Raw genomic sequence first — 12,730 nt, 5'->3', positions numbered from 1 at the left:
TACAAGTGTTTACTTTATTTATCCATCTGTATGTATTTATTTACTTATCTGTAATGGTATTTAATGTAACAGAAGAATGTTTTTTTCTTGATCTGTATTCTTTTGTTTGTGAATGACAAAATGATATGCACCTTGTCTTTTTGTTCTGTGACTGTGACCAATAAAGTTAAATATGAATTCAAAAAAAAAAAAAAAGGATCTGAAATGATAAATGCAAAGGACTCAAAAGTTTTAAACGCAGCACATTCTCGTCTCTTCAAGAAATTTCATTTTCATTGTCTAAAAAAAACAGATACCTGCAAGACAAGGAAATACTATTGGAGAATGAGGGCAGCTGAAGATAACACCCTAGCCCATTACTGTTGGCAGGAGATCGAAAAACAATCCAGGCTAATCAAATCTGTATGCCCAGTCTTAAAGGAATGGCTTTCTGCATTACAGTTAGACACGGTTTGGTATACAATATGGACCTACTCTGGGTTTACAAATGCAGCAAACAAAGCCATCAAGCATCACTCATTGCTAATAGAAAAAGCCGCCTTGGCCCAGAAACCCCACGCATGGGCCGTGATGCAATCTTACAAAATGCTGAAACCCAACCGTACCCGTCAGAACACTTTTCATATAAAAAAAAGTGGAACCTAACCCTACTAGGGCTGGGATCATTTCCTTCGAAAGATCTCATTCCAAAACGGAAACAGACGTGGATGATAATGTTGTTGTTCATACTTTCTTAGCGCTTGCAGCAAATTACATCCTGTAGAAGCAAGCAAGTCAGTTCTTAACTTACCTATTTAAAATGCTTGTTCCCCTCCACACATATGAATCCTGACATGTTTATACCTTTTTAATGCCTTTTTATTGGACTAATCGCTTTGATGTCGTATGCATTCTGGTGGCTTGTTCCAGTCTTTTATCGTTTTTAAAAAATCAAATAAGTTTCTACCACATACAATGTGCTAAATGTTAGGAGAAATAAAAAAAAATCCAACTTTGTGCCTGCCTCAAGGAGGCATCCTTTTTTATATTGCAATATTTTTTTATTGAGATTGAACAATAGTTCAATAGTTGAACAGAACATAGAAAGCCCTCCCTCCCCAATTTAGTATAATAGAGCTTCATGTCAATTATCATTGATGGTTGTACTGGAACAGCCAAGTACCGCCCTTTACCCAAAGCAGCGCAAATTGCTAAAGAGGGCACTTTTTTCAGTGCAAAGTGATCCATCAAGACTTTGCATCAATTTGCTGCGCTTCTATATCTTGAATATTCAGCCGCTAAGAGTTTTACTCATAATTCCTCTCTAACAACGAGGGTAAGCCTTCTAGTTATGTCCTATTAGAACAAAATTTGCATCAGAATGCATAAGGAACTCTTATGAGTCTCACCTTATGATATTTACATGGCCATTCACATTCCAGTTGAAGACCCATACCTTATCCCCGATCACTATTGCCTATCTTAAAAATTATTAGCTGCTGTTTGTAGTAGAGGGAGGTGTTTTTCCGCAGCTCCAACCATCCCCTGCACTCACCCGCGTTATTGTTGATGACCATTTTCATCTTCCTGTCCCACTTCTTTCTCCTACACATGCATCACTGCCCCAACCAGCTGATGTTTCACCCCTAATCCTCCTATGAGCCACTTGCTTTCTATTTTGGCTCCACCTATCTCACCCTCCACCAGTTGACTCTTTTGCATCTCCGTTCCTGCATACATCTGGTCCTACTTTGACCATCCCTTCACCTTATATTAAATACAAATATTCCCACTTCCATAATAAAAATCTATTTGAAGGCCTAGCAAGCAATACGATTCCTCTACCCCAGCACATCTTCTAAATGATACTGTCCTCTTTTGCCATTTGGACACTAAGTTGCAAGGGCCTTACTTTAATCAAAACCTTTCAAAGTAGAATTAATGCTGCACTGCCAGTTCTTTTATTATATAGAAATTGTTCTAAGATATGTCGCCCCTTAACATGTTTTTATTCTACACCATGTCATTTCTCTACAGAAGGCTGCCTACTACAAGAATTCAGAACTTGGCAATGCAGGAGATTACAGCATATGTGCTCATCTCCTTTCCTCGGACTCTTGATTGAGTAAAAGGTCACATTTCATTTGATTTCTAGAGTAGCAATGTAACTGATGTAGTTTCATAATCTGTAACTGTGCAAATTGAAGCCTGGGCCAACAAGGAGGGCAAAGGAGGAAAGTAAGCCATCCCCCAATCCAAATAGTAGAGGCAGCCTGTTTAAAACATGCATATTCAGGTACCAATCTGGATAAAAAGGCAAGCATGAATATTGGAGGACAGCAAAACCATGTTTTAGAGTATATTTGACCTCCACGTCAGACTATCATCAAAGTGGAAGTTTTAAACACCTGATTTGAGGTACTAGGAGTGAAGAACCTTTTGGGAAGGAGAAGTAAAATATAGCTATGGTGCTTATAACAGAATAGCAGAGGAACACAAACGTAAAGCAATTACTATGATATTGTAGATTGTAAATGTAACTTTAACTGTGGAAGAATATAGTTGGTTTAGAACGTTCCAACCAGGAGCTTGTCTCCTTTCTATCTTAATATTTTTATATTAATATTTATAGATTTGTCTGAGAGCCCTACTTTAGACAAAAATATTGTTAGGAAAGATTAGAAGTAGATTCACCATGCCAGGCACCTTTTTGCCATTTTCCTTTTATTTTCCAAACATAATTTTATTCTTAAAGAGTCAAGTAAGTGGACGTGACCCTTGTGATGAATGTACACTATATCCGAATATTTCTAGATTTTAATTTCAGAGGAGAAAGTTGTTTGGAAAGGCTAGGATAGTACAGGATTGAAACCTATAGACAAATGTATATGATCAATTAAAAGATATGGTATGTGGACCACAAGGGGGTGGAGACACTGCCACTGCCCACCACTTTTTAATCTGCACTAGTTAAATGTGTCCAAGGGCAGAATCAGTAGCCTTGTACTGTTAAAAACTTGGAGGTTCCCCCTCCACCAAATAAGGCAGGGGAATTACAAGTATCCTGGGTGAGGGGTCCCAATGACCTATAGCAGGGTTTCCAATGGGCCAAACTTTAAACGGCCCCTTTATTGTAAAAACAAGCTAATATGTTTTGGAGAATGGGAATTAAAATTGTTTGGACTCCTAATTAGGAAATAGCAGCACTATCTTAAATTAACAGATTGAAAGGACTTTGTCTGGTTAAATTGCGCTATCGATGCTCTGAAAAAGGTTTGAGCAATTTTTTGTTGGAAGTGTTTGGATGAATACAAGCAGGTTCACAGCCACACTGCTGTAGTGTCAGCCCCCAAAGAATTTCCTCTGAAATGCTGATAGTAAACAGGACAATATGTTTCTACAAAACAGATGGATGGTATGAGGAGTGTGTATAGAGGGGACATACACAAACATTTTGTTTTTAATTCCGTTCATTATAAATGAAAATTATTTATTTACAGGGTTTCTCATTTATTTCCTTTTTACATAGCTTATATTTGTTGCTTAAAAGAATTATACAATGAAGTGATTTTACTTTCCCACACATTGCATTTCTGGGTACTTGGTTTTGGTGAGGGACTGACCTCTGTACAAGCTGAAAGGAAGATGATGTATCCTCTGCCTACGTGCACGGATGATACCATGGCTATGTCAGCAACCTCTGAGTGCCATGCTTGCTTGCGACCATCATCAACTACTTGTGAACCTTGCATCCATCTACCACAAAAGGCCCAGCAAGTAAGTGCCAATGCTCCAACTTGAGCAGTAATAACACAATACAACATACCTATTCCAGAGGGCCTCAGTCGTAAACTGCCGCCAAATAGGAGAAATCATATTCAGACCAAGACTCTATGACTCACTGTCACCAATGTCCAGTTTCCTAACCATCACGCCAATCAAAATCACATCAATATAAGTTGGACAAGTATTTCAATGTCAGAGGAAATTCATGACCTTGAAGTATCATATGGGTTAACAGTATATAATAAGAGGTCAAAGGCAGCATGGGAAGGGCCGGGTCTGGTGGATAAATGGACTAATGCATCCACTGCAGGGGCATGTGTTCTACCTCATGGTCACAGGTTCAATTCCCGGTAAGTCCACTCAGCCTTTCATCCTTTCTGAGGTCATAAAATGAGTACCATTGAGTTGGGTAACAATAAACATCTGTTATTCAGTGCCAAGATGCCCCTTTGGGGGTGAACGTGCGCTTTACAAATACACGTTATGTTATGTTAAGGATGTGTGGAGAAATGGTGAAATCTACTATGCAGTGAATATCACTGTGTCACACGACAATTTAAGAAAGCCATGGATTGACTTGGGATTTTGTGAACAAAAAAAGCTGTATAACCAACAACATGACAACAAAGTAAAGCAAGTGAACATGGAAGGGTGATGAGGGAAATAGCGCTGTGCTTTGTAACAGACTCAGACAACCAAATAACAAGCACATCCTAAGCAAAACAGCTATAGCGGTGTTTGAGCCCGCCAGACATGCGGCGGTCTCACCACTGCTATTAGGATGCCCCCGCCATACTGGCGGGTGCATCCTGGGCCTTTATCATAGCAGGAGGTACTGCTGGCTGCAGCACCGTCCGCAATGATAAAGGTGCATGCACCTTATTTCCCTGTACCACATGGCAGGCACCACGCAGTGCCTGCCTCTTGGTGCATTAAAATGCAGGGGGGTACCATGGGTACCCCCTAGTGCAGCGACACCCCCTTCCCCCACAAGGTGGGCCCGCAACTGGTCCCCATGGAAAGGCCTCCTAAACCCCACATCCTAATATGGCGGACAGTGCCTGCTAGGCACCGCCACCATATTAGTGGCCCTGCTACATCCGCCAAGCAATTGGTGCTATTACCTCCCACGGAAAAGCGGCAGACGGACTATCCATCCGCCGCAATACCTACTGCCATCCTAATTTGGCGGTCAGTAAATCACCATGTGATTGCGGAAGGACCGCCACTGCCGGACCGGCGGTGGCCATCCTTCCACCCAGTAGCGGCCCGTGGTGGGAGTGCTGCTGGGCGCTGACGTGGGGCGGGGGAGGGGCAGGGTGGGGGGTAGTAAACTACGGATTACGGCTGATTAGAGGTAAGTAAACATATAAATAAATAAAACGGATTTCGTTGTGTGCGCTGCATCGCATTTAGCGATGCAGCGCGCGCAACGAAATCAATCAATATTGACAGATAATGATGGATTTTTTTATACCATGTTTCTCCACCAAACTGGATCTGCCCATGGCAGATAGAGCCTCTCTGGTGCATTTTCAATAGCTTCTTTTGCAGAGGCTGTACATTTGTCAAATCAGGGTCAGAAAGTTCACTGACTCAACCTCAAAATCAGACTAATACTCTTTTAAGTCATTTGGGTAATGATCCATTAATATTATTCTTACCGTTGTTTTCGTCCTTGGACTGCCTACATTTCGTGTTTGTTCCTCAGCACAACTGACACGCAAGTACGTATTGGGCGTATTTAGCCATCGTGTTTTTTCCTTCTGCTGCTTCTGAGTATGTTGGCGAAGAGAGGAGAGAGGCAATATTTCATCATCAAAAATGAAAGCAGTGACAGTTGCTGGTATTTCAACCTCACTTTTATGTCTGCTCTTCTCCTGAACAAATGGATGGCGGTATGCATAGCCAGTTCTGTACCCCTGGGAACACAAAATATTGACTGTTTAGTTAATCTTAGTGTTCATATCCTAAGTATATACTATGTAAATACTAGTTTTGGATTCTATCTGCAATTATATCAGACCACATAGGTATTTTACATATTGTACTTCATCTAATAAAGACCAAGGAAAACGTTACTTACCCTGTAAGCATCTGTTTGGTGAATGATAAACATATTGGGAAACATTTTGTGTTTCATGAATATTGTGTCAAAAATATTGCGAAAACCAAAATACTGTGGAACAGAGTATCTAAGTAATAAAAGATTGTTTTTAAGAATACTGTTTGTTAGACCTGTCAGCCTTGAGGGTGATCTTCTCCCAAAAATTTGGCCTAGTTACCTTCAAATCTTTTGCAAACTTTTGTTTTTGTTGCCCTTGGGATTCTGTGCACTTTAACACTGCTGATCAGTACTAAACTGCTTGTGCCCACTCCCCAAACATGGTTTGATTGGCTTACAACTGATTGGAATATTTAATTTATGTACAAGACCCTTGTAGAGGGGTATACCATATACCCAGGGCCTATAAATTAAATACTACCAGTGGGCCTGCAGCACTTATTGTGCTGTCCACTTAAGTAGCATATTGCAGCCTGAATGCAGTTTAATACTGCCATGTACACTTGGCATTGAAACCCCCTGCCAAAGCCTAAAACTCCCCTTTAATTACATACATGCCACCACTAAGGTAGTCCGTAGGGCATGGTGCTGTCCAATTTTATGTTTTACATGCCCTGGTAGTGAAACATTCCTAAATTTGTTTTTCACTACTATGAGGCCTACCCCTCCAACTGGATAACATTGAGGATTCCTTCTTACATTTAATAAGCTAGAATTCCTAACTAGAAGCAGGTGACTATTTCAAGTTTGATATCTATGAAAAGTCAGATTTTTCATTACAATTTGGAAAATGCCACTTAGAAAGTTGGCATTTATACCTTTGCACCTGCAGCTTGCTTTGGTTTACATGACTGGGTGTAGCTGACAGTTAGACATTGTAAATTCCTCCCAGACAGTCACACAATAGAGGGATTAGGTGTGGCTCAATGGGCTATCTGCTGGCATGATGAGGGAGGTGGAGCTGAGTACAGCCCCACTGGTGACTGAATAGGTTGTGCCTTGCCTTCACAAACAGAGCCTAACTACGCCACATTGTCACTGACGACAGCTTGGAGCCAGGGCAGGAGAGTCAGGAAATTCCATACACTTCAAAGAAACTTTTCAGAAGCTTCTCCTAGCTTTCAGAAGATGGGTGCCAGCGTATAAAAGTAGGAGCTTCAGACCCACTCTTCAGTTCATTGCTAGACCTGCAGAAGGACTCACAGAGGATTGCTTTCTGTTGTGACATGCTGTGCACTGCTGCTGTACCTGGAAAGACTGCCATGCTGCTTGGAACATGCTGTGAAATGTCAAAGGCTGGCCCTGCTGCTGAGCCCTACAACTTCACCTACCCCAGGACTCCTAGAGCTGGTTTGCTGGCCTCCCGTTCAGAGCCACAGGGACATAAAAGAATACCATCATCTTGAACCTGCACCTGGACCCAGCCTAAATGAGGTCTGAGCCCCCAAGAGGTGTCCTACCAGTCCTGGACCCTTGGTTGTGGTGCTAAACATGCCAAGATGACCAAATCACAAAACTGAGGACTTTGGAAAATTGTAGCCAAAACTGCTCAGAAAACCAGGAGGACACCCGACCAACCTGCTTGCCTATTCACTTGAGGTACATCGCCTGTCGGATTGACTTCGCAGCTTCCCCTGCTATGCCTTTCTCTGCAGCAGTCAATCCTTTTCAGCGGTCCTTCACCAAGGGCCATCCGACTCATGGAACAGTCTTCGGCTACAGCCCTGTACCTCATCCTGCGGCAAATTTTTGAGTTCCATTTTGATGACTAAGTCCGAACTTAGAAATCTTCACTGCAGCTTTGACCCTAGGCCACCCGGTGACGATGTTCCCTCCTGGACACCTCCTGCAGCCTTACCCCACTGAATTTTACCTTCCCAGACACTTTTTTGGAGAGGAGTGATGTCACTTCCTGTGCAGAAGAATGATGGTAAATCCAGTGATGTCACTTCCTGTGCAGAGAGGATGGGTAATCCAATGTCACTTCCTGTGCAGATGGATGAGGGAAATGAGATCTCTTGCTCTGCTTCTTCCTTTAACGACATATTGGCGGGAAACCAGTTTTGTCACTTCCTGTACAGATGGATGATGGGAAATCCAATGATGTCACTGCCTTTGCATATACACTTGAGACCTCAATCCTATTTCCCAAGCTTCTGTCGAATCAAAATTAAACTTTTTTAAGATTTTGCCTCAATAGGTTCCATTACTAGAGTTTGCCTCAATATGTTCCATTAATGAAGTTTACACAATTTTCTCAAAATAATATTAGCAAATTCAAATTCCACCTCTTTGTAATGGGTCCAGAAAGTGTAGTAAATTAATATTATTATTGCCATCGCTTGGATGGGGAAACATGTTTTTATATAAATATGTTTGGCTTCATATTAAGACTACTAGGATGGCCCTTAAATTGTGTTTACTTGGTTCTTCTGATGCAGGTTGTTATAAATCTGTCACTTTTTCAAATTTTTACATACCATGTTACAAACGAATGAGAATGGGTCGGGTGGCGGGTTGCCATATTAATGTGGACAAAAAAGGAGACCCTTTTCCATCGCTGTTGAGACTTACGAACTTGGTACGTGCCTTTCACTTGGGAATATACACTTAAGCTCGGTTGGGGGCAGAGAGACGGAGTGTTCCGCCCCCATTTTTCTTCTACTTTTAGTTTTTTGCTAGGGCAACAGGCACTCTGCAAGGTTTTCGATGAGCAGTTTTAAGCCCATGGTGCAGGGCAGCAGGGTGGGGGTTGTTGGGAGGGGGAACTTTGTTTATTTTTGTTGTAGTTTTTACATCTGCAGCATGTATGATATCGCTCACAGAGGACGTGATGACTTTTTTAAATTCTTCATGGCTGCACAGTGGGTTAAGGGTGTTAAGATTCTGAGCTGGAATGTCAATGGGCTAGGCGACAAGATCAAACACAGTGTAGTTCTCCAATATATTAAACTCCAGACCCCTGATATTGTCATGCTTCAAGAAACTCACCTGATCGGTAATGCATGTAAGGCAATGCACAGATGGGAATACACCATGTTAGAACACGCAGGGTTCACTTCCAGCTCACGAGGAGTTGGTATCATGATGAGAAAATCCTTCCCACTTGCAGTACACGCCACTTGGACGGACGATCGGGCTAGATACATCGGGGTTTCGGGCACATGGGAGGGGCACCCGATCACGCTTATGTCAATCTATGTCCCACCGGGCCTACAGGCCACAACTTTTAAAGATCTTGGAACCATCCTGCTCACTATCCCAGACGGCCTACTATTACTTGGGGGTGACTTTAATTCAGTGGTCTCGGGCGAACTAGACCGACATCCCCACCCGGGAGGTGGGGTCAGCTGCATGCTGGCTTCCTGAATTCCTTGAGACTATGGGGTTGGTGGATCCGTAGCGGACTTATCACCCAGGTAAAGTGTAGCACACCTTTCATTCAGGGGCGCATGGTAGTCTACCTCGCATAGACTATTTTTTAGTTCCTGCATCTCAGGCCACCCACATCTATGAGATTAAACACCTAGCTAGAGGTATTTCTGACGATTCTCCAGTATGGATTCACTTAGTCCTTAACTACAGACAGGTGGGAAGGGTGGCCCCTATTAATCCATGGTATCTTTGTGACCCTAAAATTTGCAGGGAGCTCATCAAAGCCATAGACAACTATTTTATGGATAACAACCGATCTGTGACCTCCTCTCAGAAGATGTGGGAGGCCTTTAAGACAGTGATCCGGGGTCAAGCCTTGTCCCTGATCTCCGTAATAAAGAAAGAAAGCCAAAAAGATATCGTTAACGTCGAGACTGAGATTAGTCGCCTAGAGACTGATCTGGAATCGGGAGTCACACCAGACAAACTTCACTATCTGATGCTCCGAAAGCAAGAATATAGGGCATCAGTGACTGAAAAGGCCAAGAGCCTGTGAAGAGACAAACTGGGAAGGATATACAACTTAGGAGATAAGGCAGGTAAACTATTAGCCTGGCTAGATAAAAAAGAGTGGGCAAGCAGACTGGTGCCTGAACTCCGCGATGGAGTAGGCAACCCTCTTACGGATCCACAAGACATTGCAGATAAATTTGCCGACCACTTCAGTACTGTCTACTCTGCCATCGCCCCCCTATACTGTAGCTGACTTCCGTGAACTGTTGACAGACATTGTACTTCCCAAGCTTTCGGCGGAGGACTGTGACTTTCTGGAGAGCACAATATCGAATGATGAGATAGCGAAAGCGATCCGATCATTAAATTCAGGGAAGACCTCCGGTCCTAATGGTCTTCCAATCGAGCTATATAAACTTCGACCTGACAAACTGGCCCCGCACCTGCGGTCCATGTTTGAAGAATCCAGGGAAAGGGGGTCACTTCCTAGAGATCAGAGGACTGCCATTATTGTCCCTATTCATAAGGAAGGGAAACCCAAAATTAACTGTGTTGTACAGACCGATTTCTCTCTTGAATGCTGAACCTAATATTCTGGCTAAGCTCTTGGCCAACCACTTGATCAAAGTAATTGGAAACCTAGTCCACCCAGACTAATCTGGCTTTATCCCACACCGTAATACAGCTCTTAACTTGTATAGAGTCCATGGGGTACTGGGTAGAGTCACCACGATCCAAGAACCAGCCATAATAGTGTCCCTGGATGCTACCATGGCCTTTGATACTATCAAATGGCCCTATCTCTGGGCAGTATTGGGAAAAATAGGGCTTGGCCCAAAATATATCCAGTGGGTGCAGCTCTTATACGCCACGCCTTTGGCACAGGTAGTGGTTAATAATAAAAAGTCGGCCACTTTCGTACTTAGCCGTGGGACACGCCAGGGGTGTCCACTGTCCCCTCTCTAGTTTGCCTTGGCTTTAGAGCCACTGGCGGCGTGCGTGCATAGGGACCCAGTTGTAAGGGGGCTGCACTGGTCCCCGGAGTGGGAAGACCGCATCTCGCTCTATGCGGATGATATCCTACTTTATTTGGCCTCCCCAAGAAAGTCCCTGATAGCAGTCTTAGATATCCTGGCGGTTTTTGGTAAATACTCTGGTTACTCCGTTACCTGGAGTAAGTCCCTGTTGTTCGTCCTGACGGGAGATCCACCTATACCACCGAAGGGCTGCCCTATACAAATTAACACAGTGCGCTTCAATTACTTAGGCATTTTCCTCTCTTTAGACCCATCGCTTCGGTATGCTCGGAATTTACTCCCGCCCCTGACCAGGCTGAGGAAGGATATAACTAACTGGAAGTCTCTCCCTCTCTCGGCACCGGGTATAGCAGCCCTTTTAAAAATTATGTCCTTGCCCCGTTTTTTGTATGCCCTACAGAATTCGTTAGATCCTGTTCCGATGTCTTATTTTAAAGAGGTAGAGGGCCTTCAACGAGACTTGCTGTGGGATGGCAAGCCGAGTATTGCTTTAAACAAGCTTACCTTGAACTGGTATGACGGAGGCATTAGCCTCCCAGATATAAAAAAATATTACTGGGCAGCACATCTAGCAGCCATCAATCACGCCATCTACGCTCAGCCAGGTGACCCTGATTATGCCATGGACAGGTGGCTTCTCCCCGGGGGAAATTACAATAGAGCTGTCTATTCCAAACCTGAACACTCTAGATTGACTGGCCCCACCAAACATTCTGTCCACGTATGGCATGCTGCTACTAAATGCCTTGGTTGGGATTGAGCTGTGTTCAATGCTCTGAGCGCGCACTCTCCTTGCCTCACTTCCGCATCACAGTAGCGCCAGGTCAGCATTCTAGTGGCTGGACCTAGGCGGCTCCTTCTTCCCCTTTCAGGCTTAAAATGCGCGTGAAGACGCGACCGCGCAGCGGACGCGCGCAGCGGGTGCGCCGCTGGCGCACCGAAGGCGCACACAAGGCAAGCCCGCCTGCGCCCGTCCGCGCCCAACAGGGCCCCGGGGCCGGAACCCCTGTCTCTCCTCCATTGGAGCAGTATTACTACTCGTCTGCGCAACTTAGACAGCTCAACAGAACCCCTGACATACGCTGCCTACATTCTATCTCTCCGGAAAAATTTGTTAAACACTGCCCGAAATGTCAATCTACCCTTTCAAGTACTCAAGCCGACTCCTTTACCTACACCACCCACTTCAGATTTCTACTACTAGATTGCAGATCACTCCCAAAACACTCCACGGAGATTTCAATGCTCCTAACAGATCTAAATCCAGATGCTCTATTCCTGACCGAAACTTGGCTAAATTCCAGCGCAGAACCAGATATTATCCAAGCCCTCCCTCAAGGATTCACCATTCAAAGAACAGACCGGTCAACAGGAAGGGGTGGGGGGTTAGCAATTATTTACAAAGACACCTACACCTGCCGCCTGCTCGGCAACCCAGTTACCGACTGTGAGAATGCTCACTTTGTTATAGAATGCTCACCTCGTACATCTTTCTCCGGTATTCTGGTCTATCGTCCCCCTGGCCCGTTAGGTTCCTTCCACCAGTCCATCGTAGAAGTTGTATCCAATCTTATTAGTTTCACACCCAACCTGACTGTACTTGGGGATTTCAACCTTCACTTTGATGTGGAATCAGCCTTCAATGCTACCGAACTCTCCAAGGACTTCACAATGCTCCAACTTACCCCTAGAATTAACTGTACCACTCATGTGAAAGGCCACCTTTTAGATCAGGTCTTCTCCAGTCTAGAAAACCTTCAGGGGTCAGATCCTTTGCCTCTTCCTTGGACAGATCACTCGCTGATTGACTTTACTTGGTCTCTACAAAACAATAAAACTCCTTTATTCTCCTCCTGGAAACTAGGTCGGCGCTGGTCCAAATTTCCCTTAGAGGAATGGATCCAAGCGCTCGAACAAACCAGACCTAAATTTAATCCATGTCCAACCACGACAAACAACGTCTTTCATGCTTGGA

General features: G+C 43.9%; 1 protein-coding gene across 2 annotated transcripts in view; it reads right to left on the bottom strand.

The window, feature by feature from the left end:
* The window catches only part of ADD2 (adducin 2), a 349,565-nt gene that overhangs the window by 129,363 nt on the left and 207,472 nt on the right, over nucleotides 1-12,730 (bottom strand). For both annotated transcript variants that reach the window (XM_085633439.1, XM_085633440.1), the window contains exon 10: nucleotides 5,430-5,687. In XM_085633439.1, coding sequence (XP_085489565.1) covers nucleotides 5,430-5,687 — 258 coding nt within the window. The remainder of the gene's footprint in view (nucleotides 1-5,429; nucleotides 5,688-12,730) is intronic.

Source organism: Triturus cristatus, chromosome 11 (genome assembly GCF_964204655.1).
Source record: "Triturus cristatus chromosome 11, aTriCri1.1, whole genome shotgun sequence".
NCBI classification, from domain to species: Eukaryota; Metazoa; Chordata; class Amphibia; order Caudata; family Salamandridae; genus Triturus; species Triturus cristatus.
This window is presented reverse-complemented; position numbering and strand designations above follow the sequence as displayed.